At 39.1% G+C, this 21,225-nt stretch overlaps 6 protein-coding genes across 8 annotated transcripts in view; 2 read left to right on the top strand and 4 right to left on the bottom strand.

The window, feature by feature from the left end:
* Positions 1-4: 4 nt before the first annotated feature.
* LOC115626348 (DNA polymerase zeta catalytic subunit) lies at positions 5-7,353 on the bottom strand. Its single transcript, XM_030521735.1, has 16 exons — positions 7,234-7,353; positions 6,945-7,174; positions 6,642-6,886; positions 6,350-6,591; positions 5,813-6,293; positions 5,639-5,758; positions 5,169-5,579; positions 5,026-5,110; positions 4,875-4,967; positions 3,031-4,810; positions 2,476-2,952; positions 2,080-2,414; positions 1,799-2,017; positions 866-1,741; positions 577-804; positions 5-513 (listed from the first exon to the last, which is right to left on the bottom strand). The coding sequence occupies exons 1-16, from the start codon at positions 7,351-7,353 to the stop codon at positions 99-101; spliced, it is 6,357 nt and encodes a 2,118-aa protein (XP_030377595.1). The 3' UTR covers positions 5-98.
* Positions 7,354-7,624: 271 nt separating this feature from the next.
* On the bottom strand, positions 7,625-8,362 carry LOC115634229. The gene is made up of 4 exons (XM_030531820.1): positions 8,226-8,362; positions 8,088-8,167; positions 7,887-8,031; positions 7,625-7,820 (listed from the first exon to the last, which is right to left on the bottom strand). The coding sequence occupies exons 1-4, from the start codon at positions 8,326-8,328 to the stop codon at positions 7,681-7,683; spliced, it is 468 nt and encodes a 155-aa protein (XP_030387680.1). The 5' UTR covers positions 8,329-8,362; the 3' UTR covers positions 7,625-7,680.
* A 108-nt stretch (positions 8,363-8,470) lies between these two features.
* Positions 8,471-9,565, bottom strand: LOC115634335. The gene is made up of 4 exons (XM_030531991.1): positions 9,456-9,565; positions 9,317-9,396; positions 8,879-9,005; positions 8,471-8,812 (listed from the first exon to the last, which is right to left on the bottom strand). Exons 1-4 carry the CDS (start codon positions 9,556-9,558, stop codon positions 8,670-8,672), a joined length of 453 nt encoding a protein of 150 aa, XP_030387851.1. The 5' UTR covers positions 9,559-9,565; the 3' UTR covers positions 8,471-8,669.
* A 3,489-nt stretch (positions 9,566-13,054) lies between these two features.
* LOC115628872 (calcineurin subunit B type 2) lies at positions 13,055-15,328 on the bottom strand. The gene is made up of 4 exons (XM_030525131.1): positions 15,063-15,328; positions 14,719-14,758; positions 13,744-14,042; positions 13,055-13,679 (listed from the first exon to the last, which is right to left on the bottom strand). Exons 1-4 carry the CDS (start codon positions 15,063-15,065, stop codon positions 13,509-13,511), a joined length of 513 nt encoding a protein of 170 aa, XP_030380991.1. The 5' UTR covers positions 15,066-15,328; the 3' UTR covers positions 13,055-13,508.
* Positions 15,329-16,224: 896 nt separating this feature from the next.
* LOC115634152 (kynurenine 3-monooxygenase) lies at positions 16,225-18,301 on the top strand. Its single transcript, XM_030531731.1, has 5 exons — positions 16,225-16,254; positions 16,458-16,855; positions 16,920-17,412; positions 17,765-17,914; positions 17,971-18,301. The coding sequence occupies exons 1-5, from the start codon at positions 16,225-16,227 to the stop codon at positions 18,220-18,222; spliced, it is 1,323 nt and encodes a 440-aa protein (XP_030387591.1). The 3' UTR covers positions 18,223-18,301.
* Positions 18,302-20,586: 2,285 nt separating this feature from the next.
* The window catches only part of LOC115634150 (terminal nucleotidyltransferase 5C), an 83,504-nt gene continuing 82,865 nt past the window's right edge, over positions 20,587-21,225 (top strand). The window contains exon 1 of one of the 3 annotated variants that reach the window (XM_030531725.1): positions 20,587-20,709. The gene's annotated coding sequence lies outside the window, so the exon portion shown is untranslated. Of the gene's footprint in view, positions 20,984-21,225 lie in introns of all 3 variants that reach the window. The other 2 variants (XM_030531724.1, XM_030531726.1) reach the window with 2 other exon arrangements.

Below are 21,225 nucleotides of genomic sequence, written 5' to 3'. Positions count from 1 at the left end.
TGTATTAGGTTTTTATAGAAAGCGTATATGTATTGAATAAACGTGTGTACATGCAGTAAACGTAGAAATATCACAAGTTGTATTCGTCTCTGTTTGTGTCAGAAACGCTCCTCCAGTACATTCCTCAAGTGCCCAATCTGCTGTAGATCCCGGCGTTTTACCTCTAGCACATAGAGAACCGGACAGTCTAGCGAACCGCATTTCAAGTCACCGACGCGTCCACAGCAGCATTGACAGATCTGCTGTGTCAGCCGATAAGCACGCTCCAGCTTACCCATTTTTGCATGCAATGTGACCACGCACTTGCTCTCATCCCTGGCGCACTGATCACAAATGCCCGCCTTTGTGTGACGCCCGCAATCAATGATGCAATTGGTTGTGGAGAAGTACTGCGAAATTGTTGATTTCTTGCTGGCCGTGACGGTTGCGATGGAGTTGCTGTTATGCATCACCAGCTCGCTGGCAGTCGAGAGGGCAGGTGTTAGGAGTAGCTTGCGCGGCAAGTTAGTGAACCTGTGACATACGAGTACTTGATTTAACTTTTAATCGAAAGTGGGAATGATTTTTAATGCTCACCATTCATTCACATCAGCACCAATAAGCAACAGGCAACGATTTAGAGGCGGTATAATTGCCTTGGTTATATAGTAAATTGCGTTGATTTTGTAGCCCTCGTTGGCCAGCAGCTCATGCGGATTACGTACGAGGCGTATTAGTGGAACGCCCGGGGGTCCATTGATAATTATGAAGGGTACGCGCTCACCGCGTCGGGGAATGCGCCTGGGATCATTTTGCATCCACTTCCTGGCAAACAATCTTTTTTATTACAAGAGCCCAGCTAATTATAATTTAGCGACAAACTTACCGGGTCATTTCCAAGGCCGGCACACAGGCTGTTGGCTTGTAGCCGTTCAGGCCACGAAACTCCTTGGCAAATATCAGATCCTGCAGATTGGCGCGACCTGAGAGCAATTTGGTAAATTGCCGACAAACATACTGCTTCACCTTGCTCACATCGGCCGTCTCGAAAAGTATGCGCAGCACTTTCTCTAACATTTTGGCCACCGCTGGGCAGCCGTCCCTCCTCACCGTTTCAATGCCTTTGGCCTCGTAGACAGGTTCCGTTTGGTCGGGTGTCTCGTACATATAGCCGACATAGCGTTTCTTCGTTTGTAGAATGCATGGTTGATAGACTTTCTCCAGCTTCAATTTCACCGGCTGAGGATTCATGTTGGTGACTGCCTCGGCGATTTCTGCGCCAATTTCGAAGGCTTTCGCACGATTACGTCCAGGGACATGGACAAACATGGAGTCTGTGTCGCCATAAACAACACGTACATTCCATTTGTCATTGGCGTCAACCAGCTTGATGGCACGCTCCAGCGTTTCTCGTCCTTTGGCCACCACCGAGTCGCCTACTTCGACGGCTGGCATGCGTCCACTAAAGTTTGCCGCCGTATACCCATACGTTACATTGGCCATCAACTTGAGACCCAGTTGGCGCGAGTGCAGGATACGCTGAAGTGCCGTGTTCTGCTTGTGGAGCTTCATCGACTGCTTCACCATCTGACGTGTGTCCAGAATTTCACTGAGCATACGCGGCAAGATACCTTCCCGCACACTAGCCTTCACAAAGACGACCCCGCAAGGCGAGACTGTGACCAGATCCCGTTCCAATAGCTTATCCAGCATTTGGCGCGAGACACGCAGTTGCGATGCACCAAACTCAAAGGGCGTAGAGCTATGACGGATACGGTTAATAGTGAAGAATGTTTTTTGTTAATAGCACAGCACAAACCTGCCCAAATGCTCCACACGACCGAGACAAGTGGAGAAGCAATAGTTGTAGGCAATTATCATGCTCGGGTACAAGCTCTGAAAGTCCAGCACAATCACGGGATCAGCATAGAAACGTGATTGAGGCTCCATTATCAGAGCTAGATATTCCGGGGCGCGCATATGCGCTCGCTGCTGTACACTCGGAGAAAGCGGAACCAGATTCTTGGGCTTGGCAATACTGGGGGAAATACCTTAGTATTAGTATATCACAAGTAGCTTGAAGGGCCCGGTTCAACTTACCGTAGCATCATGCTCTCCACCCGAAACTGTGAGCCACGCGATAGCACCTCATAGAACTGTATGCCAATAAGCTTGGCCATTTCGCTGGTCCGTCCGAGCAGGTCCAGCTGGTCAAGGAGCGCCAGAGTGCCGCGCACACGCTCCAAATAATACTCAATAACAATCCATCGGGTGCAGGATGAGGCAAACCAGTTCGTCAGACTCTGGTGACTGTGCCAGGGACAACGTTTGTGCAAAATATGATACATGACGTTCTCAAAGCTGTACGAGGTCAGCGCAATCTCAGAGCGCATTAGTCGCCACACATCTAACAATATGCGACCACAGATTTTCATCTACACATAGAATATATCCTTAATAACCACTTTTAGGTATTGTGGGAGTTAATCGCTTTACCTCCACATCCAAGTCGGTAAACTGCTCCCGATCTTCGTCTACGAAATCTCGCACCTTTTGCGTTGGCACTCGCGATAGGAGTGGCGCAATATTGAAGCACAAATACTTGGCGCGTTCTATAACATAACCCCAGGAACCCATTTCGATTTCGTAGCCCGCATATATGTCAGCATCCCAGCGTGCGCAGAGAGCGAGTAACGCCTCAAAGGCTTCTGACTCATTGCCCACAACTTGCAGTTCAATGTCCGCATCGATGCCATGTATATAACCCTCACTGATTATATCGCTCGCATCGTTGACTATAATGTAGCCACAAGCCTTGTTGGGCAGCTTCTGTATGGATGTCTCCGATGTCAACGGCATGCTATGGTCAATGGCATAGAATAGACAACGTATTTCATCCCTCTGCGGATCCGGCATTAAATCCGCACGCGTAGGCACAAACAGCTCCAGGGTTATGGTGGTTAAATAGTTGCACTGATAAAAAAGTGGAAAAGAAATATATAGAATACAAGATATATGACCATAAGGAGCAGTCCACCTACACAAATTTACCTCAATATCCGCCTTGGCTTGTTGCAAATTCTCCAGGTTGACTTTGAAGCCAAATGTGTTATTCAAGGTAGCGTGGCTGAGACCGAAGCTGAGCTCGTGCATGTTCAGGCCGCCTTCCCCGGAACTTTGCACTTGGCGGGCAAAGGAGCTGCGTTCCAGTTCAGCCAACGCTGCACTGCTAGTTGCGCTCTGTTCGCTGGAAAGCGATTGACTGGATTTCACGCTATTCTGGCTACTGCCCGGCAATTCCTCTGCATGTTCGGTCTGCAGCTGCTTGTCCTGTGCCTTGAAACTCAATTTGTTAGCTACGCGTCTGGAGCGCCGCTGGCGTGGTCTCAAATGTTCCCTGCTAGATACTGGGGTGCAGGTATCGTTCAGTTTGTTATTTAATAGATGTGGAGTACCTGGAGTCATGGGCGTCAGGGTTAGTCCGCTACAGTTCAGATCTTCATCACCACTGCCTGCGCCATCCCCATTACCATCAGGATTTAGCATCATGGTAACCTTTTGTCGTTTAATTTTGATCGGACTATCCAAATCATTGTTACTGTCTCGCTGTTGCTGCGTCTCTATCTGTTCGCCCTTGTGCTTTAGGAGTTCTTTCGCCTTTAGCCAAACTTTGGCATCCTGCCTGCTAGGCGCATTTTGTACCGGTTCAATGGTGGTTTTTTGAGAGCTGCTAAAATACTCGCATACGCGTTGCTCGTTCCGAAAATGTTGCAGCATCGTTGGACCGGCTATATTTATTAGCTGTTTCCGGCGCCATGCGTCCAACCCGTTGGATACAACGCTCTGGAAATGTTCGCAATCATTGAGCTTATTACCAGCTATTTGCAGCACCAGAAATCCCACTTCCTTCATTTTGCTTATGTCAACGGGATTGCTATAAAATGGTTGCTGAAACTCATATTCGTGTATGCCTAACTTGCGACAGCCTTGGAGCACTTCCTTAAATGACGGTGGCAGCTCCAGTGGGGTGATAACGAATGCACCCGTAGATGCGGAAGTCGTTGAGCTGCCATCACTTAACTTGGGAAGTGCAGAGCTACACTCGGATTTGGACTCAATAGGTTGGGACTGAGGCCGAGGACTGCCCAAATCGTCGCTAAAGACCGATGGACTGTTAATAAGAATTGAGTGCTCATAGAAACTTGTCATAAGTGAGGGTGTTGCGTTCCCTTCTTCGCTGGTTGGGCTAAGATCGGGTGTGCAGGCTGAGTTTTTGGCTGTAGGGGTGCATGGTTCCATGTGATTAGAGTTTGAAGTACGTGCTTGTTCTTTCTCAACCGGAAAATGCGGTGATGCTTCTGTGAGGACAGTGGGTGATGAAGCAGCTTGACATTTAGCAAGCAGCGTTTCACGAAAGCTACGCCGTAAACGTCTTAAGTTTGGCGTCTTGCGCAGCTTAACTGTTGAAACGTCGCTCTCTGTATCGGATACAATGGCTTCATCCTCGCTGATGTGGGTGCTTACTACCTCAGCGTCCTCTGCGGAGTTAAGAACGGATGCTGGAATCGAATTTTCAGCGATAACACACTTTGCAGTTGCTTGACTGCTCATATTAACGTTTTTTTCCTTGTGTTTAGAACGGTTTCGAGCGCTGCGACGAGGCCCTACCTCTGATGGATTAATGCATTCGTCAATTGACTCTAAAGACGATGATGTTCCCACAGTCAGGAAAACGTCAGAAATGCGCGGGTTCTTATTACGCGGTGTTAGCGAGCAGGTGATGTGAGTTTTATCCAAATTTCGCACTCTGGTGCTGCGACGTATTGGTGTTCTGTATGGAGATCATAAATGTCTTAATGGGTGTGGAAAGATGTTATTTAAAAATTGATAACTACTTTTCATTTTCCTGACGCGCACTGTCTAACTCTTCGACACTCTTTCGGCGCAATTCGCTTATAGCCAGCTTTTTTCGCAGTGAACATTTTGAACTGAAATCAATTTTGTAAAATGAAAACGTTATTTGTTGTTTCTTTGGATCCCAATTACCTTTTTGACTGCGAATCGGCATCTAACTGCAGACTGAGTCGGGTGTTAGGCATTCGTGGGGCTGACACGCCATTAAGTTCGTTCTCTATAATAAAGTGGGAAAGATAAAATATTGTTTTTGGTCCTTAGCGTCTCTAGCTTACTCTGCGCCGACTTGCTTGTAAATATAAGTGGCAATGCAGCATATTTTTTAGCGGCACTAGATTTTGGCGTTCGTGGTGACTGCAAGTTGTTGTGGCCTTTGGGTGTAATGGGCGTATGTGGTGGTGTTTTTTGTTTAGTTGCAATCTTCTTTTTGGGTGTGCGTTGCAGCAAATCATCGGCGCCATCCATTTGCGGCATTTCATCTGATTTTTGTTGCTTCTGGTGCTGACTGGATTGTTGACTCTGTGTTAGCTTTAGCAATAACTCATCTATATCATCTAACGCCGTTGAAAAATCGTGCAAATTTCCTGCAGCAGTCTCCTCTTCGCTATCGCTACTTGCGTCTGAATGCGGTTTGTTTCCAGCAACTTCCACAATTTGCTTGTCCAGCAGCTCAGGCGTTAGCTCAACTGGAATAACACAATGCAACCTAGCTAGATAAAATATAAATTACCGACGTGGCACGTACAGTTTTTGTGGGTTTGCGTCAACGGCGCCAACGAACTATCCAAGTCAATGTGCGGCTCATTTGCATTCTCCTCCTCTAGTTGCTGGAGCGCATCCAATAGCTGCAAGTCCTGCGCGCTAACTGTCAAAGTAAATGTGTTTAGATGAGCCCTTTAGCATTGAGAGTGTTACCCACAGGTAGAATCAAGCGGCACCGACACTGGAGATTTTAATTGTTCCAGCTCTTCGTCCACAAGGGTGTCATCAAGATAGGCTGTATCATCGTTCTGGGCATGCGAAATGCTGAGTATGCTGCTGTTGCTGCTATTTGAGACATGATTTTGAATGAACGAAGCATTAACAAGTTGCTTTTGTGCTTGTGTGCATTCCTCTGGATAAACGGAATTTGCCAATAGCTTTTGCAAATTAAATGTACGTCTTTGCTCCTTGGCACTGGCGTTCTGAATTGGCAGGGATGTATGTAGGGTAAGATTGCTGACCTGTGCTTGTATGGTGCTGTCCAAGGTAAGGTCAGATGTTTGAGGACCGCTGCCCGATGTTACTGATTGTTCCAAGGCCAAAAGCTTACTCTGCAGCGCTGTACGATAGAAAATGTCACTCTCAGCCGGTTCTACAAGGGTGCGCGGTTGTGTTGGCGGCAACTCTAGAGGTGGGAGCTGTACGATACGTGGATTAAAATATGGTTTGTTGTTATTAACAGGCTTTCACTGACCCCATTGAGTTTCTCCGGATCCCCAACATAGGTTTGAGCTAACTTTTGGCGACGCACGTGCTCATCCATCCAAATAGCTTCAATACCTGGATTTGTGTGCTTTGTATTGCTATTGGTAACTATTTGGAATCGATTGAGTATAAAGTTCGCATTAATATCCAATTCCAACGCGCTGCAGGCCACTTTCTTGACTCTCGATGGGTCTAGCAACTGCTGAGGGTTAATTTTCGGGTATGGCACAGCTGAAAGGAAATTTTTTCAGTTACGGGCTTATTAATTAAATTTTACTTACTTTCGTCATCGCTAGTGCGCCGAAATTTGGCAACCTCTACCGGCACATGCAGATAACTCATGCCGTACAGATTGTAATCGATCATGAACTGCAATATGTAAGGAACGTGCGACTCGTGAGGATTGAAGTTCTTGCTGAGAATGGCTCCACTTTGAAGCAGATTGGCGGCACGTCGCACAAATCGCGGATTAAACATGTAGATTTTAAGAAACTGATGCTCGGTACGATGGTAGCCATAGAAGGGACTAGGAATTGATCGAAATATGCAATTGTTTAGCTATTCTAATTCTCAATGTTACTCACACGCCCTTCACTAGTTGTATTTTAAAAACATGCTGCGCATTTGAGCTTCCCTGCCCCAGGGAAATGTTGATTGCTTTATCTAATTGGATAGCTATTTGTAATATACCACGTTCCAAAGACTCAAAATCCTTTTTATCGTACGGTATGTAGAGATATGGAAATACACCGTGCACGTGCATGCAAGTTTTTTGGCCATCAGCATTGGCGCCAAACACGCGTACAATAGGCACCTACAAAATCCATCATATCCAAGATTATTGACGGCTCTACAAATTTGTTTAGTACTTACGCGCTTAATTTCTTTGCCGCGTAGTTCGGAGTAACAAGGATCTAGGCCAAATATCGGCTTCTCCATATAAAAATCTGCTATAACTAAGCGTATAGAGAAAATGGCGGAACTTTCAGACATTCTATACACCTTTTATTTAATGCAGCCTTTAATTTTGTCCAGGTTCAGTTTTGTTTACCTCTTGTGAAATTAAAGCGCGGTCTAATTTCAGGTATATTGGAAGCACTATGTGTTTGTGGAGTGGCAGCACTCAACGCAAAGTACTGGTTATCACTTCTTAAATGAATGGGCAGCACTTGCCGCTAATTTAAAAATGATAACATGACGCGTTCGAATGGGGTTACACATACATACATAAGTATCTATGTTTATAGATTATGTATCAGGTAAATGTAGTGATTAAAAAGCTTTTTATTATTGCTATAAATTCGTAATCATTTACACTTTTTATATATTAATATGCCAAGTTTTCTCACTTGTTGGGCTGTATACTGGTGGTGCATCCGACTGATTAAAGGCTGGTTGATTAGCTAATCGCTTTTGTTCATATACAATATAAACTGCATACATGGCTAAGCCCAGAAATGCTACAAAAAGTACAAAGCCATATTACAAGATTTTTAGGGTACAAAATAAAATTATATAGTACATACCCGAGAATAAAATCAATACACTCCAGCAGATCATATTCTCACCAAAATCATATATAGATGTTGCCGTATATATACCAGCGTATATTAGCCCATAGATAAAAACTGCAGTCGTTATAAGCCATGGAAAGTATAACTTGTATTTATCCTGTATAAATGATTTTTGTATATATTGAAAACATTAGTTAAATCGATCATGCAAACCTTTACAGCGCCAACAATTAGTACAATTCCTCCGATTATTTCTATTGCAGAAATATGATAAACCAGGTCACCGCCATCAGCTTTAAATACAAAATTCTAAGTCGCATTAAAAGCATTAGATGCTTATTTAGTACGTACTGTAAAACAAGCCATCTTGTAAGGAAATAAACACAATTGAGCAAACAATTGAGGCCACGCCACAGGTAATGATACCTTCTTTTGTCTGAACTTTTCGTAGCATTCTATGGAAACAAGGTCTGAACGAATGAATCAAATTGAAACGACTAGTTGCAGTCGCAAAAAAAACAGTGGACCAAGGCGTACTCATACATTTGCTATCAGTAACTGATACCAGATAAGGATTAATAATTTGCTGATAGTAATACAAGTATATGATTTGGAAACAATACGAAATATTTATTAAGAAGTAACATTTATACACATATATACATATACGTATATTATTAATGCCTTTCACCTAGATCATAGTATGCAGGGTTTGTTTAAAATATTTTTGCATGTTTATGTGTACGAATATTAATAATTTTTAGATGCTGCTAAGAGCTTGGTTCGATTATTTTTTCATATATCAATTGTATATGCCTTTTCGTCCGGGGGACGGTATGTCGGCAGTTTTTCCGATTCAACCACAGCATTTGGTTGGTTGGCATTACGCATTTCTTCAAATGAGTTATAGGCACCATTAAGAGCACAAATCAGATAACCTGTAAAGCAATATAGTTATTATACTAAAGCCTCTAGGTTCATCAATGAAGTCAAATGATAAATACCACCAATTAAAATATATATGATCCGGTAGACCATTTCTTCAAAGCGAATCACAACAGTATTGTATAGTAATCCATAAGCCAAGAGCAAGGTGCTTATCATCCATGGTATATAAAATTTGTATTTTCCCTGTAATATGAATATTCTGGTTTATTGAATAAACACGAAAATGCGCTTAAAACTCAACCGAAAAATACTTTGATAAAATTGATGGTACAAAAAAAAATATTTTACAAAAAAGAATCAGACACAATCTATTTTAAAAGGAGAAATAAAGTTAATAAAGTTGAAATTTCTAGATTTTTTCCAAAGCCATTAGGTAATGAGCCTTTCTACTTATTACGTAATACAATTGGCATAATGAATATACATATGTATATAGGCCAAGGTTATATTGTGATGTGAGTGATGTATGAATATAATATAGTTTAAATTCAAACCTTAACAACGCCGATAATGAGTAAAACGCTTGTTAATATTTGTGCGGCTTGTAGGCGATCGAAAAAATCTCCTTGAAATGCTTAAAATAGAAATTGGTTTATTATAAGTATTTATTATAAAAATTAAATTTGTACTGACAGTAGAACAGATCATCCTGGCAGACTAAAAAAGCAATCACTAAGCCAATAGATATCACGCCTGATGAAATAACCCCACTATTTGTTGACAACTTCTCACACATTTTTAAAACTTCATTTACCTATGAGCAAATCAAAACAACTAACGCAACGTTGTTCATTTTTGCAAGTCTACGATTTTGAACTCTCCATGTACGGAAATGAACCTATCTTTGTTTACAGTTTTTATTGTAACATTATGCTAATAAATGTGCTGCTAGTATAAACGAAGGCGAGTCATTGCAGTTGCTGTCATTAGGCACTGAGATAAGCTCTTGAAAATATAAAATTTTAAAGATAATTACCCAATTATACCCTGCACGCAAAGGTTTATCAGATGGCTTAGAATATAATGTAACACTCCACAGAGTATGCTATAAATATAACAATATCCTTGTACAGGTATTTATTTAATAATAATGTTGGAATTGCAGAAGTGTTCAAGCTTAACTACACATATGTTTAGACAGTGAATTCACATTCTCCTAAGCCGGAGGTTTTTTCACTCTGAATCAATCAATCTATTATTCCTCATAGCAAGATGGATCAACTTAAGCATAAAGATCTCTGCCCAGACTCTATTGTTGTTTCCGCAAAGACACAAAACCAATAACTATATACGTGGGTATTGTTATTATTGTATTTGAATTTAATAAATTATTGATCACAAAATTGTATTCAAATTTCAATTTATCAATAAATAGTCGGTAAATTGTTTTTAGGAGAAGTATCTAACATTAGCACTTAATACATTATACAATTTATTAATAACAAATGACTTACAAGAAAAACAAGAGAGAACGCTACAGTCGAGCAAGCCCGACAGTGTAATACCCTGTACCCAGGTGAACTTCCGTCACTGAGTTATATGCGCCCATAGCAGCAGCAAAAAGAGGAAGAAGAAGAACGAACTTGTTGCTGCAGTTTGGGGAGGTTGTACTGGGGAGAATTTGTTTCGCTAATAACTTTTCACAGAATTGACCGAATTGGATAAAATTTTAAACAACAGTATATATAAATTATGTGTGCAAAGTTTGGTTAATGTACCATTTGAAATGTGGACGCTATTGACGAAATTCTGTAGCGGGGGAAAATTTCAAAAAATAAAATAAACTCGTCCTTACTCGGACCTAGGAGAATCTGGATGCCAACTTTGGTTATTCTAGCTTTTATAGTTTCTGAGATCCTCGCGTTCATCCAGACGGACGGACATGTCTAGATCGATTTCTCTCGTCATGCTGATCAAGATTATATATACTTTATGGGGTCGGAGATGCTTCCTTCTGTATGTTACATACTTTGCACAAACCTAATATACCCTTTTTACCCTACGAGTACAGGGTATAACAAGAAAAACTGACACTTCAATGTATGATAACTGCTTTACACTGCTTGCTTAGTATACACGTCATACAAACAGCAACAAGAAGAACTGCTTTGCACGACATTCATCTTAACATCTTTCTTTAGAAACATTCGATTTGGGAGAACTTGCAACCGAGTTCGGTGAATATATTTTTTAAAATCCTTCAGCTGGACAGTTGTAGCTAGTAAGTATAGTTGTCCCCGATTTTAATAATGACAAATTATGTTTCAAAATTTCGTTGTAAAAATATGACATATTTTATAACTTTTTTCCAAGTTTTCCACATTAAATCATTAGTTATTAAAATATTATTTTACCAATTCTTAGTATCAAGATTTTCACGATGAGTCTATGATTTTAGCCCCAAAACCAATATTAACATCTTATTATATGGATTTACGTTCCTTAATAAAACGATTACCAGAAAAACACTGCTTGCCTATTGTACACGTTAGTGAATTGGATTTCATAAAAGTGGAATTTTGAAAAAAGACTCTCGATTAAAAGTTATCAAAGGTGTTATTAAAAGGATCAAAGGTCAAGATATATTAATTTTAATGGTATTACTAGATGACGTGGCAGGTATGTTGAATATTCATTCCATGACGGCTATTTGAGCGCATTGTCGAAAACAAAATGTTTGTAAGTAACGATGTTTCTGCATATCTGAAATCCTTTTAATAGTGAAATTGTAATGAATTTATGTTGAAAGAATAACTGAAAATAAGTTTAGATAAATTAATGTTCATGCTTACATACATACGTGTCAATCTTTTCAAAGAATGCTTAAAACTAATAAACATAACATTTAAAACTTCTGAAACGACTCGCGCAATAATAAAATTAAAACTTTAACAGAAATATGTAGAAGATTGGATAAAATCTCTGATCTAAAACGTTCAATAGCAGTGAATATATGCCATTTACTGTGAATGTAGAAAACCGGGAATATGCTGTTGACACAAAACTTACTGTCTTCGCACTTTGCTAATATACATACAAGTATATTTATATACTTATATCATTACGAACAATATTCCAAAATAATAATAGTACCTTCTGTAGAATTTTAAATACATTTATTATTGCCTCGATTGATTCCAAGATCCACTGCTGTCGCGACTGGCCTACCACCTGACCGAAATGAGCCTTCTCTCCCATTAATAGATGACGCATATTGTTAAATTTATTATTGTAATTTATTTAATTGTTTAAACTTACATTTGTTAGCTATCAGTTGAGTAGCGATTGTGCAACAGTTTTTTTTTAATGAAAAATTTGAACATGCAATGTTTTTAGCTACCGAGTTGTCAGTAAAAAATTGGGTTTCATATGTATAATTATTTCAAATACATACATATGTATACATATGTGAGTACTTATGTACATATATACTTGTATTTATTGAGTTAACTTGCTTTGCCATATATACTCGTACTTGTAGTTAAAGTTAATAATGTATGTATGTATGTATGTATTTCCCATAAAACTTTCATATATATAGTATAGTATATGTGTAAATATTGAAATAATAGTTATAGAGCCAATTGTTATTTTGCGACCATATTGGCAAGCTTTGTTTCGTCTCCAATATTGATAGTTAACAACAACTTGTTAGTTGGACTTGAAGTTAGTAAAATTAGGTTACAGCACAATTTGTAGTACTTATTTGTTGTTAGTAGCAATTATATAAAAAATATCTTTGTATAGTTCATTAAATGTATAAAAAGTACACATATTAAAAATTAGACTTAGTTCATAGCGGAGTTTTTAATGCACACTTGTGACAATAAAATATAGTTTTGCGCGAAGATTTGATGAGTTGTTGTTATTAATTTGGCAAAATCACAGGAGAATTTGAAAAAGAATAACAAAATCAATGAAATATACCTATGTATGTATAAATAATACGAGACATTCAAATACAGACACACACATGTAAGTACACTATAGTTATATTTAAAGCTTTAATTCATGAACACGGCCCCTACCGCTTGGGGCTAATAAAAAAGTTAGCCAACAGCGTGCTGAACGAATTTGTGTTGCGGCAATTGTTTTTAATGCTTATTTAAAAATTGAATGCTTCAAAATTTTCATTGGCTAATATCAATGTATATTCAATTCGATATATTATTAATTTCGAAGCACAAAATGTGTGCGTGTTTGTTTAGGTTATAAATAATTTTGTAATTTAATGTATTTTTATAAGTATATTTATATATATAGTATATTTTTGTATAATAAATTATGACTATATATATATTTTATATATTTAAGAAGTACGTAGGAGGCGCATAACTTCATTTCACTTTGCCTATCATGTAAATATGTATGTATAAATCATGTTTCACTTCACGACTTAAGATTACAACTTTTTGAAAATTGTTTTTTGCTTTCTTTTAGAAAAAGTGATATTCATGTTTGAGTGAGTTTTGCAAAATCAGCAATTAAAACCATTCCGCATTAGTTCACTAGTAGCTGTGAAAAGTTTTTGATGTTGACTCGTACAGCTTATAACAAAATGTAACTAGAAAGTTCTGAACAAAAAAATATTTCAACAAAATGAAAACCAATAAACAAAGCATTCATAATAAATAGTATCTACTGAAAAAATATGCATATAAAAATTACATTTTATACCTATTTATTTTAAACATCAACAACCATTTTCTTGTGTATATCCGTGTTTCCAACAACCGAGCAAAATTCATCGAAAGAGATTTTGCCATCCTCATCTTTGTCCGCGAAACCGATTGTCTTATCAACAATTTGTTGTAATTGGGTATCCTTAAGATTATTGCCAACCATCATCTTTAAAACCTGAAAGCAATATTTGGCGACATGGTTAGTTGTTGTTATATTATATCTTCAAATAGATATGCACCTGAAACAGCTCGCCATTGGATATATAGCCGTCATTATCCATATCATAGATGCGAAAAGCGAAGCGCAGCTTTGATAATTTGTCGCCTTTGACACTAAACTGTGAGACGCCTTGAATGAATTCCTTGAAGTCTACTTCACCATTACCGTCCGCATCGAAAATATCAATGACACGTTGAACGAGGGGATTCTGCTGCAATTCCGGCAAAGACATAAACTCATCCACGCTCAGTGCGCCAGAGTTGTCCAAATCCAACTTGCGGAAACGTTTGCCCAGACGACGTATTTCATCGGCATCGACTGTTCAAAGTTAAAAGAGTGGCTTTAATGTAGCTTGTAACTTCCGAAGTAATCAATAACAAGTATTTAGAAATTATCTAAATGGCTAATTATTCACGAAATTAACATGCTCGAAATGTGCGGCATTGTCTGTTTGCGTGCACGTGTGAGTGTGTGCTTTTGTGTGTTTATAGAATAGGTGACTGTTTTATTTTTAGCCGAGATTTTTCTTCAAACACATTTCAGCACATCAATAGGACAGATTGTTAAAACGACTGTAGCAAAGACATTATATTAAGTATTAGACAAAGCGTCTGCTGAACAGTGACAAAACAAAATGCAAACCGCACTATATTGTGCATATGTCGAGCTAATTAGGAAATAGACAAATATTTTTAATATTGCAAATGCAATTCCTACCCCTTATATTTTCAATAGTGAATAATAAGTGATGCAAGCTGCTGACAAACATATTTTTAATGACATTTTTTCTAATAACTTTTTAAAGGAAACTGTTTATGGCGCACATTAAAAAAAATGAAAATATAGTAGAAGCCACTAGCAAATGAAATGGTGGAAATATTTCTCGTTAGCTTAAGGATATAGATTACGAATTCTGACAAAAGGTCTGTTTAATAAAATATTTGCCTTCACAGCTGATTTTCAACCAAATGGCATTGGCTCAAAATTTACTTACAATTGGAGCACATTTCCATTGGCAGCGACGTTTCGTTTCCCTGAAAAAGAGCAGAAATGGTTAAATGGTTTGACTGTAAAATATGCGTTTAAAGGAAACCCTTGTGCGATGCGTGCAAGCCAGCAGCAGGTGGGGCTCTTGAATTGCAACTTTTCGCGTGACTGCCCCCACCATCCGCCGTTGAAACGAGCTAGAGCAGCGCACATAAAATTGCCTTTAAAACGCATTACGCACAAATTGGTACTGAATTTTCTTTTGATAGCTTGCTATAAACATATTACAAGCAATATATATAAATAAGCGTTATGCGTTCAGACGATCTATTTTTGCACGCATTTAATTACCATTTTGTTTTGCCTTTTGTGGTTTTCCTTGGTGCTAAAAATGTAGTCTGAATACAGTAAAAGATTCGCTCTGCTTCTCCTTCCTATCGCCTTACAACAAGGTACTTGCACTTCTCTTATGGGGTTTTTGGCTTTATGTTGCAGTTGCTGTTGCTTTTATGTGCATGCTAGCTATGATTTTGTAAATATTTAGACCAGTTTATTGCTTAAACTTATTGATTTTCTACTTTCTTTAAGACCAAACGTAAAAAAATGAGCACAATTGGGCTAGGGATGTAACCAACGTGTACTTAGGGATGAGCAGTGTGTATTTACCTGTGACTTTGTCGCCAGCAATAGAACGACAACAAAACTCCTGTGATTAATATCAAAATCAACACCTCAATTTGAACATTAGTAGAATGTTGAATAAACTTACCACAATTAAAATGTTTTTAAATTTCAAATGTATAATATAAAGCAATTGTAAATAAATAAGAGAGTCATAATCACTTACGTGACTCGAAAAATATTATATTGCTCATCGCTACATCTCATCTTTGAGGCCCTTGTGGCTGCTAGCGCACTAGCGTTGCCACTGTCCATTTGGCGCGTACGTGTGCTTTTCAAATCAAACAAAGATAGCTTATTGGGTAGCAAGTTAAACAATCAGATTGTTTGTAATTGACGTATAAAAATGATTAAGAAACACAGCAACATTATCTGTAAATTATGAAGCAACTATCTTTGTTAATCCACGACAGTACGCACTAAGAAATCGAAACTTCGTAAAACCTTTAGTAGATGTGCATTTATTGTGTTGACGAAATAATTTGTTTTTTGATGAATGCCACTGCGTTTTTAATGGCAAATAAATACGAATAGAAAGTGAAAATGTGTCCTACTTATCTGTAGTGCGGTTGACTGCTAACATTTGTAGAGCTTCCCACAACAGTGGCATGCACTGTATGGAACGCTCACTTTAATATTTGGTAACAAGACAAACCAGTCTAAATATCAGCATAATACAAGAAGACATCCATAACTACTCTCATTCTGCGTTCGGCGCTTAGACGGACAGTTGCATCCGGATATCTCTAGAACTTGAGCATCAAAAGTGCTTTCCATTTAAATTATGTCACCGAGCATCACGAATTCTGAAGCCAATGGCAAGAGCGCGGGTATGAAGGTGGCCATTATAGGGGCTGGTTTGGTAAGTACGATTAAATCCCTCTTATCAAGTTTGCATAAACCTAACTGTGCCTAAATAAATATACCAAAGTGTTTATTTGCCTTCGCTTCGCACTTGGTATTTAGGTAGTTTAACTGAACAATAAACTGTTTCGTCTTAAGCTAACTAATGTTGCTATGTTTAATATATGTGTGTATGTACGTGTATGTCTGTATAATCCAAAGGTTGGTTCCTTGGCTGCCTTGAACTTTGCTCGTATGGGCAACGAGGTCCATTTGTATGAGTATCGCGAGGATATACGAACTGCGGAGTTGGTGCAGGGACGAAGCATAAATTTGGCTCTTTCGCAAAGGGGTCGGAAGGCGCTGGCCGCTGTGGGTCTGGAGCAGCAGGTCTTGGCCACGGCCATTCCGATGCAAGGTCGCATGCTTCACGATGTCCGCGGTCGCACTAGCGTTGTCCTCTACGATCCTTGCACGAAGCAATGTCTTTACTCTGTTGGTCGTAAGCAGCTTAATGAGGTGCTGCTAAATGCATGCGAGAAACTCCCCAACATATCCTGCCACTTTAACCATAAGCTTACATCAGCCGATATCAGAGAAGGCGTTATGCAGTTCAAGCGGTAAGGACACATTTCTCAGCTATACAAATCTGAATTATTTTCTACTCACTTCCTTCAGACGGAGTGCTGAGGAACACATCACGGCTAGCGCCGATCTTATAGTTGGCTGCGATGGCGCCTTCAGTAAGGTGCGGCAGCACATGGTTAAGGCAGCCGGCTTCAATTATTCTCAGCAGTATATAGAGCATGGATACGTAGAGCTCTGCATTCCAGCTAAGTCTGGAGAGTTCCAGATGCCGCCGAACTATTTGCATATCTGGCCACGCGACACCTTTATGATGATTGCACTGCCTAATCAGGATAAGTCGTTTACGGTGACTTTGTTCATGCCTTTTAAGAATTTCGCTGCCATCAAAACACCAGAGCAGCTATTGGAATTCTTTAATAAGTTCTATGCCGATGCAGTTCCATTGATTGGAGAAGAACGACTCGTTCAGGACTTTTTCAAGTTGAAGCCCCAGTACTTGCTCTCAGTTAAGTGCCAGCCGTACCATTTCAGCGACAAGGCGCTGATACTGGGCGATGCGGCGCACGCGATGGTGCCCTACTATGGCCAGGTACTCCCAGTAACAAGCGTATAAGATTTAAGACTAGAATTTCACAAATAACCGAAAACTACTTCAAAAATTGCGTACAACAAAACAATTATGTTTTTAAACATTTCTCTTAATTGAATTTTGAATCCTTTTTTATACTTGATACCCAAAAGACTAGAGCCTATAGGGCTTAATTATATTTAAATGGTAGACGGAGGCGTGGCAACATCAATGATATAGACTCTATATTATAGAGATAATATATAGGGACACAAAGTTCGTTATTTTATACAGTTACAATAGAGCCGATCGTACTAAAATATTGTTGATAATTTTTGTGATTAATATTAATGCTGTATATAAACATTTCAAGGGAATGAATGCTGGCATGGAGGATGTCACGCTGCTAACGTCCTTACTGAATAAGCCGCTTAAGCTACAAGAGGTACTGGAACAGTTCTCAGAGATGCGCTGGCAGGATGCTCATACCATATGTGATTTGGCCTTGTATAATTATGTGGAGGTAAGTCAGTTTAATTCCTAGTCTTGATCGACTCTACTAATAATTCGATCTTACAGATGCGAGATCTGACAAAGCGTTGGTCGTTCCGCTGCCGTAAATGGCTGGATACGCTGCTGTTTCGTCTCTTTCCAATATTCTGGGTACCGCTCTATAATAGCGTCTCATTTACAAGTATGCCATATAGCAAGTGCATAGCCAATCGTAATTGGCAGGATCGGTTTCTGAAACGATCCTTTGCTGGAGCTCTTTTGGCTGGTCTCGCCGCATATTTAGGAGCACTCTATTTCCGAGGATTGCATGCATCATAACTTTAACAAAAATAGTTATATTTGTGTTGTTTTTGTTGTTTTATGTGAAATAAAAAAATGTAAGAAATTGCTATTTGAAGTATAGTACTCCACTCTTATCTGCAAAACCACCAATACGAACCAATTCAACTCAGATAGTTAGAAGGTATAACGATACCAAACTGAAGACTATACTACAACTTATTAATGTACATATGTATAAGTAAATGATAAATTGCATTTCGGTATACCTTTAAACTTGAAAATGTTTTTCTAATAATAATTTGCTTTGATTTCATAAAAAAAGTAAAGTATGGAATACTGTACAGATAAGATAATCATTATTGAAGGTTTTCATTTTATATCAATATCAGTTAAAGTTATTTAAAACAATAACAGTTTGCAATGATATTTGCATATTATTTGTATACTCAAAAGTGAAGAAAATAACAGAACATTAAGCATCTCTGTTCGCCCTAAGGGAGATGTTATGCCACCATCTCTATTCTGATGTCAATACCACTTCTTTATGGCCCAGGTATTCCATTATTATAGGTAGTATGTGTATGCATTTGAAATACAAATTACTGTTTATATTATTGCCTGTGTTGCGACCTTTCGACTGTTGCCTGATAGCTGTCATATAAAGCTGTCGCCTGCGCCCTCGCCTGCGCCCTTGCCTTAGTCATAGCCCTCTATGTACGTCATCCGGCTGCTGCAAATGGTTCAGAGTATGGTCATGTCATGTTAGACATTGTAGTTTTGTAACGGAAATTGCGTTCTTTTCAATAGTGAAAGAAACTTATGCAATTCAGAGAATTTTCTTTTTAAAATCGGAACTTGCACTTGACGTGCACTTGCATTTATGCTTTATTTATGCAATTTATGCAACGTAGTTCCCTTTTTTCCGATGTCACACCATTCCCAATGGGTATTTATGTACATAAGCATGTACATATGTGTGTATGTAAGTATGTATGTATGTATGTATGTGTATGTAGCTGGCAAAATAATTGAAATTTTCTTTTAGCCGCGTGGCTACTACGCATCGCATCGCATTTTGTTTTGCAGTTATTTTCGTTTTGTTTTCGCTCACTTAGCAATGTTGAACGAATAAAAAAAACATACTACGGAAAATTTAATGCGTTTCTTTAATGATTTATGTATGTATGTATGTAGCATCAGTTTTGTTTTACTAACATGACCAACTTAAGTTTAAAGGATTTGGCAGTAAAGAATTGCGGATATATTTATGGATGGACCTAAGAAGCCGAAGAGGCTCAACACCTATTTCATTATTAATTTAATTTGTGCGAGAGCCCGAGCTTTTTCGCCTCTCTGTTCAATCAAAATTGTTATTCTCTCTGCCACAAGGTCGCCACAAGTGAGCAAACGTTTTTAGCTTTCTCTACCACGCCGGCCGGTATTTCGTATTTCGTTTAATTGCTAATTGTTGCTGGCATTTTACAATAACAAATGAAATTCAAAGTGTGGTGTAATGTTAGTGGCGCGACAAAGCTTTAGGTACAGTACGAGAGAATGTTGTCGTTAATCAAGTTCTGCTATTAAATACACTTTTCCGAAAATACACTTTATGTGTTGTGATCGCTTAGGCCTAGGAGCGTATATGTACTATGTACTAGTGTGGGTTCACCTATTTCCGAGAAATCCAATCGTTCAAGCAGAAGGGGAGTCAAACGAACGTATGTATATATTTAGATCGATTCTTCTTGTCATGCTAATAAGAAATTTATATTCTTCATGGGGCAGAGATGTTACCTGCTGTCTGTGACATATACTTGCACAAATCGGAGATACTTTTTGCTTTTCAGGTAAAGGGTGTAAAAAGCTTGCGCTCTTGCGAGCGTGCAGCGTTGCCAGATGGATGAACAATGCTCGCCGCGCACAACAAGACTTTTGGCACACATTTAAACTGGGCTTAAAAGTGAAAACTTTTGACATATGCGAGACTTGATGTCTGACCCAGACTAGCTGCTCAGAAAATTGGCAGCATTTTCAGTTGCCGTTAAGCGTTCTCAACAAATGAGCGAATTGAGCGCGATAACTTGAATCTCATATCAACTAATTGTTGTCGAGTTTTGCGGCGATTATAATACATACATATGTAGTATGTATGTATGTATGTAGGTGTGTATGTATGTATTTGTTGTTGTTTAGAGCTGCTTTTGTCGGCTGCTATTTCTGAATTTTTGCGCTGCTCACTTTTTATTTCGTTTTTCTATGTATGTATGTGTATTGTATGTATGCATGTATGTATTTTGTTATGGTAGAACTACACGATGGCGTTGGCGCTGTCGCTGCCGCTGCCGCACGAATTATACATACGTCTTTGCTTAGCCACTGTGCCATCAGTTGCTCGTCACATGTTCGACACTCAAGTAGACCCAAGTTATACAATCTTGTACGCCGATTTTCGACCAAACGACAACCAACGACTTATTCGCTTGATATTGCACATGTGCTGCAAATCATAACGGTTCGAATATTGTAAGATCCAGCTTTAAAGAAAAGTGTGTGTGTTAACAAACGTTGAGAACAACAACAACTGACAACAAAACGCGCAACATTTAAATACATATATGTATATTATATGCGTACATAATTGAATTTTCAATACCGTGTTTGCAACATTTTTCGCATCCAATACCGTTACTTGCGTAGCCAATCGTAAATTTAACGCCGAACAAAAGTGAAATTGAGAATTGTCAAATCGAAGTTGTGGCAGCGATCGCGTGTTTGGTTACATTTACTTAATTCTGAAGTGAGTCATCGACAAAATAATTGGAATCTAGCAATTAGATATTTATTTGTCAGTAGTAAAAAATAAGCCTACACTCGGCACGGTTTGGTTCACGTAATATTCAACAAATACAAATTAACCCATCGTGTGTGCGCGCTCAGATAGTTGCCAGCAGCAAGCGGTTCACGACCATCGTCAAACTCACACACTAGTCGACCGTTTGCCTGTTCCCCAATCTGCCCGCTCAATCCACCTCCACCTTC

The sequence above is a fragment of the Scaptodrosophila lebanonensis genome, unplaced genomic scaffold, assembly GCF_003285725.1.
Source record: "Scaptodrosophila lebanonensis strain 11010-0011.00,11010-0021.00 unplaced genomic scaffold, SlebRS2 tig00000001-arrow-pilon, whole genome shotgun sequence".
Taxonomy (NCBI): domain Eukaryota; kingdom Metazoa; phylum Arthropoda; class Insecta; order Diptera; family Drosophilidae; genus Scaptodrosophila; species Scaptodrosophila lebanonensis.
Note: the sequence above shows the minus strand (reverse complement) of the source record. Positions and strands in the feature narration are given on the sequence as shown.

What these genes read in the sequence shown, in the direction of transcription:
- LOC115634335 (XM_030531991.1), bottom strand. Translation starts at nt 9,558, where the DNA reads ATGTGTGAGAAGTTGTCAACAAATAGTGGGGTTATTTCATCAGGCGTG. An exon ending in CCAGGATGATCTGTTCTACT is followed by an intron (nt 9,397 to 9,455) that starts GTCAGTACAAAT and finishes TTCTATTTTAAG; the next exon opens with CATTTCAAGGAGATTTTTTC. An exon ending in CATATATATTTTAATTGGTG is followed by an intron (nt 8,813 to 8,878) that starts GTATTTATCATT and finishes ATTGCTTTACAG; the next exon opens with GTTATCTGATTTGTGCTCTT.
- LOC115626348 (XM_030521735.1), bottom strand. Translation starts at nt 7,353, where the DNA reads ATGTCTGAAAGTTCCGCCATTTTCTCTATACGCTTAGTTATAGCAGAT. An exon ending in ATACAACTAGTGAAGGGCGT is followed by an intron (nt 6,887 to 6,944) that starts GTGAGTAACATT and finishes ATCAATTCCTAG; the next exon opens with TCCCTTCTATGGCTACCATC. An exon ending in AAGCCAAGGCGGATATTGAG is followed by an intron (nt 2,953 to 3,030) that starts GTAAATTTGTGT and finishes CTTTTTTATCAG; the next exon opens with TGCAACTATTTAACCACCAT.
- LOC115634229 (XM_030531820.1), bottom strand. Translation starts at nt 8,328, where the DNA reads ATGCTACGAAAAGTTCAGACAAAAGAAGGTATCATTACCTGTGGCGTG. An exon ending in TAATTGTTGGCGCTGTAAAG is followed by an intron (nt 8,032 to 8,087) that starts GTTTGCATGATC and finishes TCATTTATACAG; the next exon opens with GATAAATACAAGTTATACTT. An exon ending in TGTATTGATTTTATTCTCGG is followed by an intron (nt 7,821 to 7,886) that starts GTATGTACTATA and finishes TACTTTTTGTAG; the next exon opens with CATTTCTGGGCTTAGCCATG.
- LOC115628872 (XM_030525131.1), bottom strand. An exon ending in AATGGAAATGTGCTCCAATT is followed by an intron (nt 14,043 to 14,718) that starts GTAAGTAAATTT and finishes AACTTTGAACAG; the next exon opens with TCGATGCCGATGAAATACGT. An exon ending in CCAATGGCGAGCTGTTTCAG is followed by an intron (nt 13,680 to 13,743) that starts GTGCATATCTAT and finishes TATTGCTTTCAG; the next exon opens with GTTTTAAAGATGATGGTTGG.
- LOC115634152 (XM_030531731.1), top strand. Translation starts at nt 16,225, where the DNA reads ATGAAGGTGGCCATTATAGGGGCTGGTTTG. An exon ending in CCATTATAGGGGCTGGTTTG is followed by an intron (nt 16,255 to 16,457) that starts GTAAGTACGATT and finishes TATAATCCAAAG; the next exon opens with GTTGGTTCCTTGGCTGCCTT. An exon ending in CCTTGTATAATTATGTGGAG is followed by an intron (nt 17,915 to 17,970) that starts GTAAGTCAGTTT and finishes TCGATCTTACAG; the next exon opens with ATGCGAGATCTGACAAAGCG.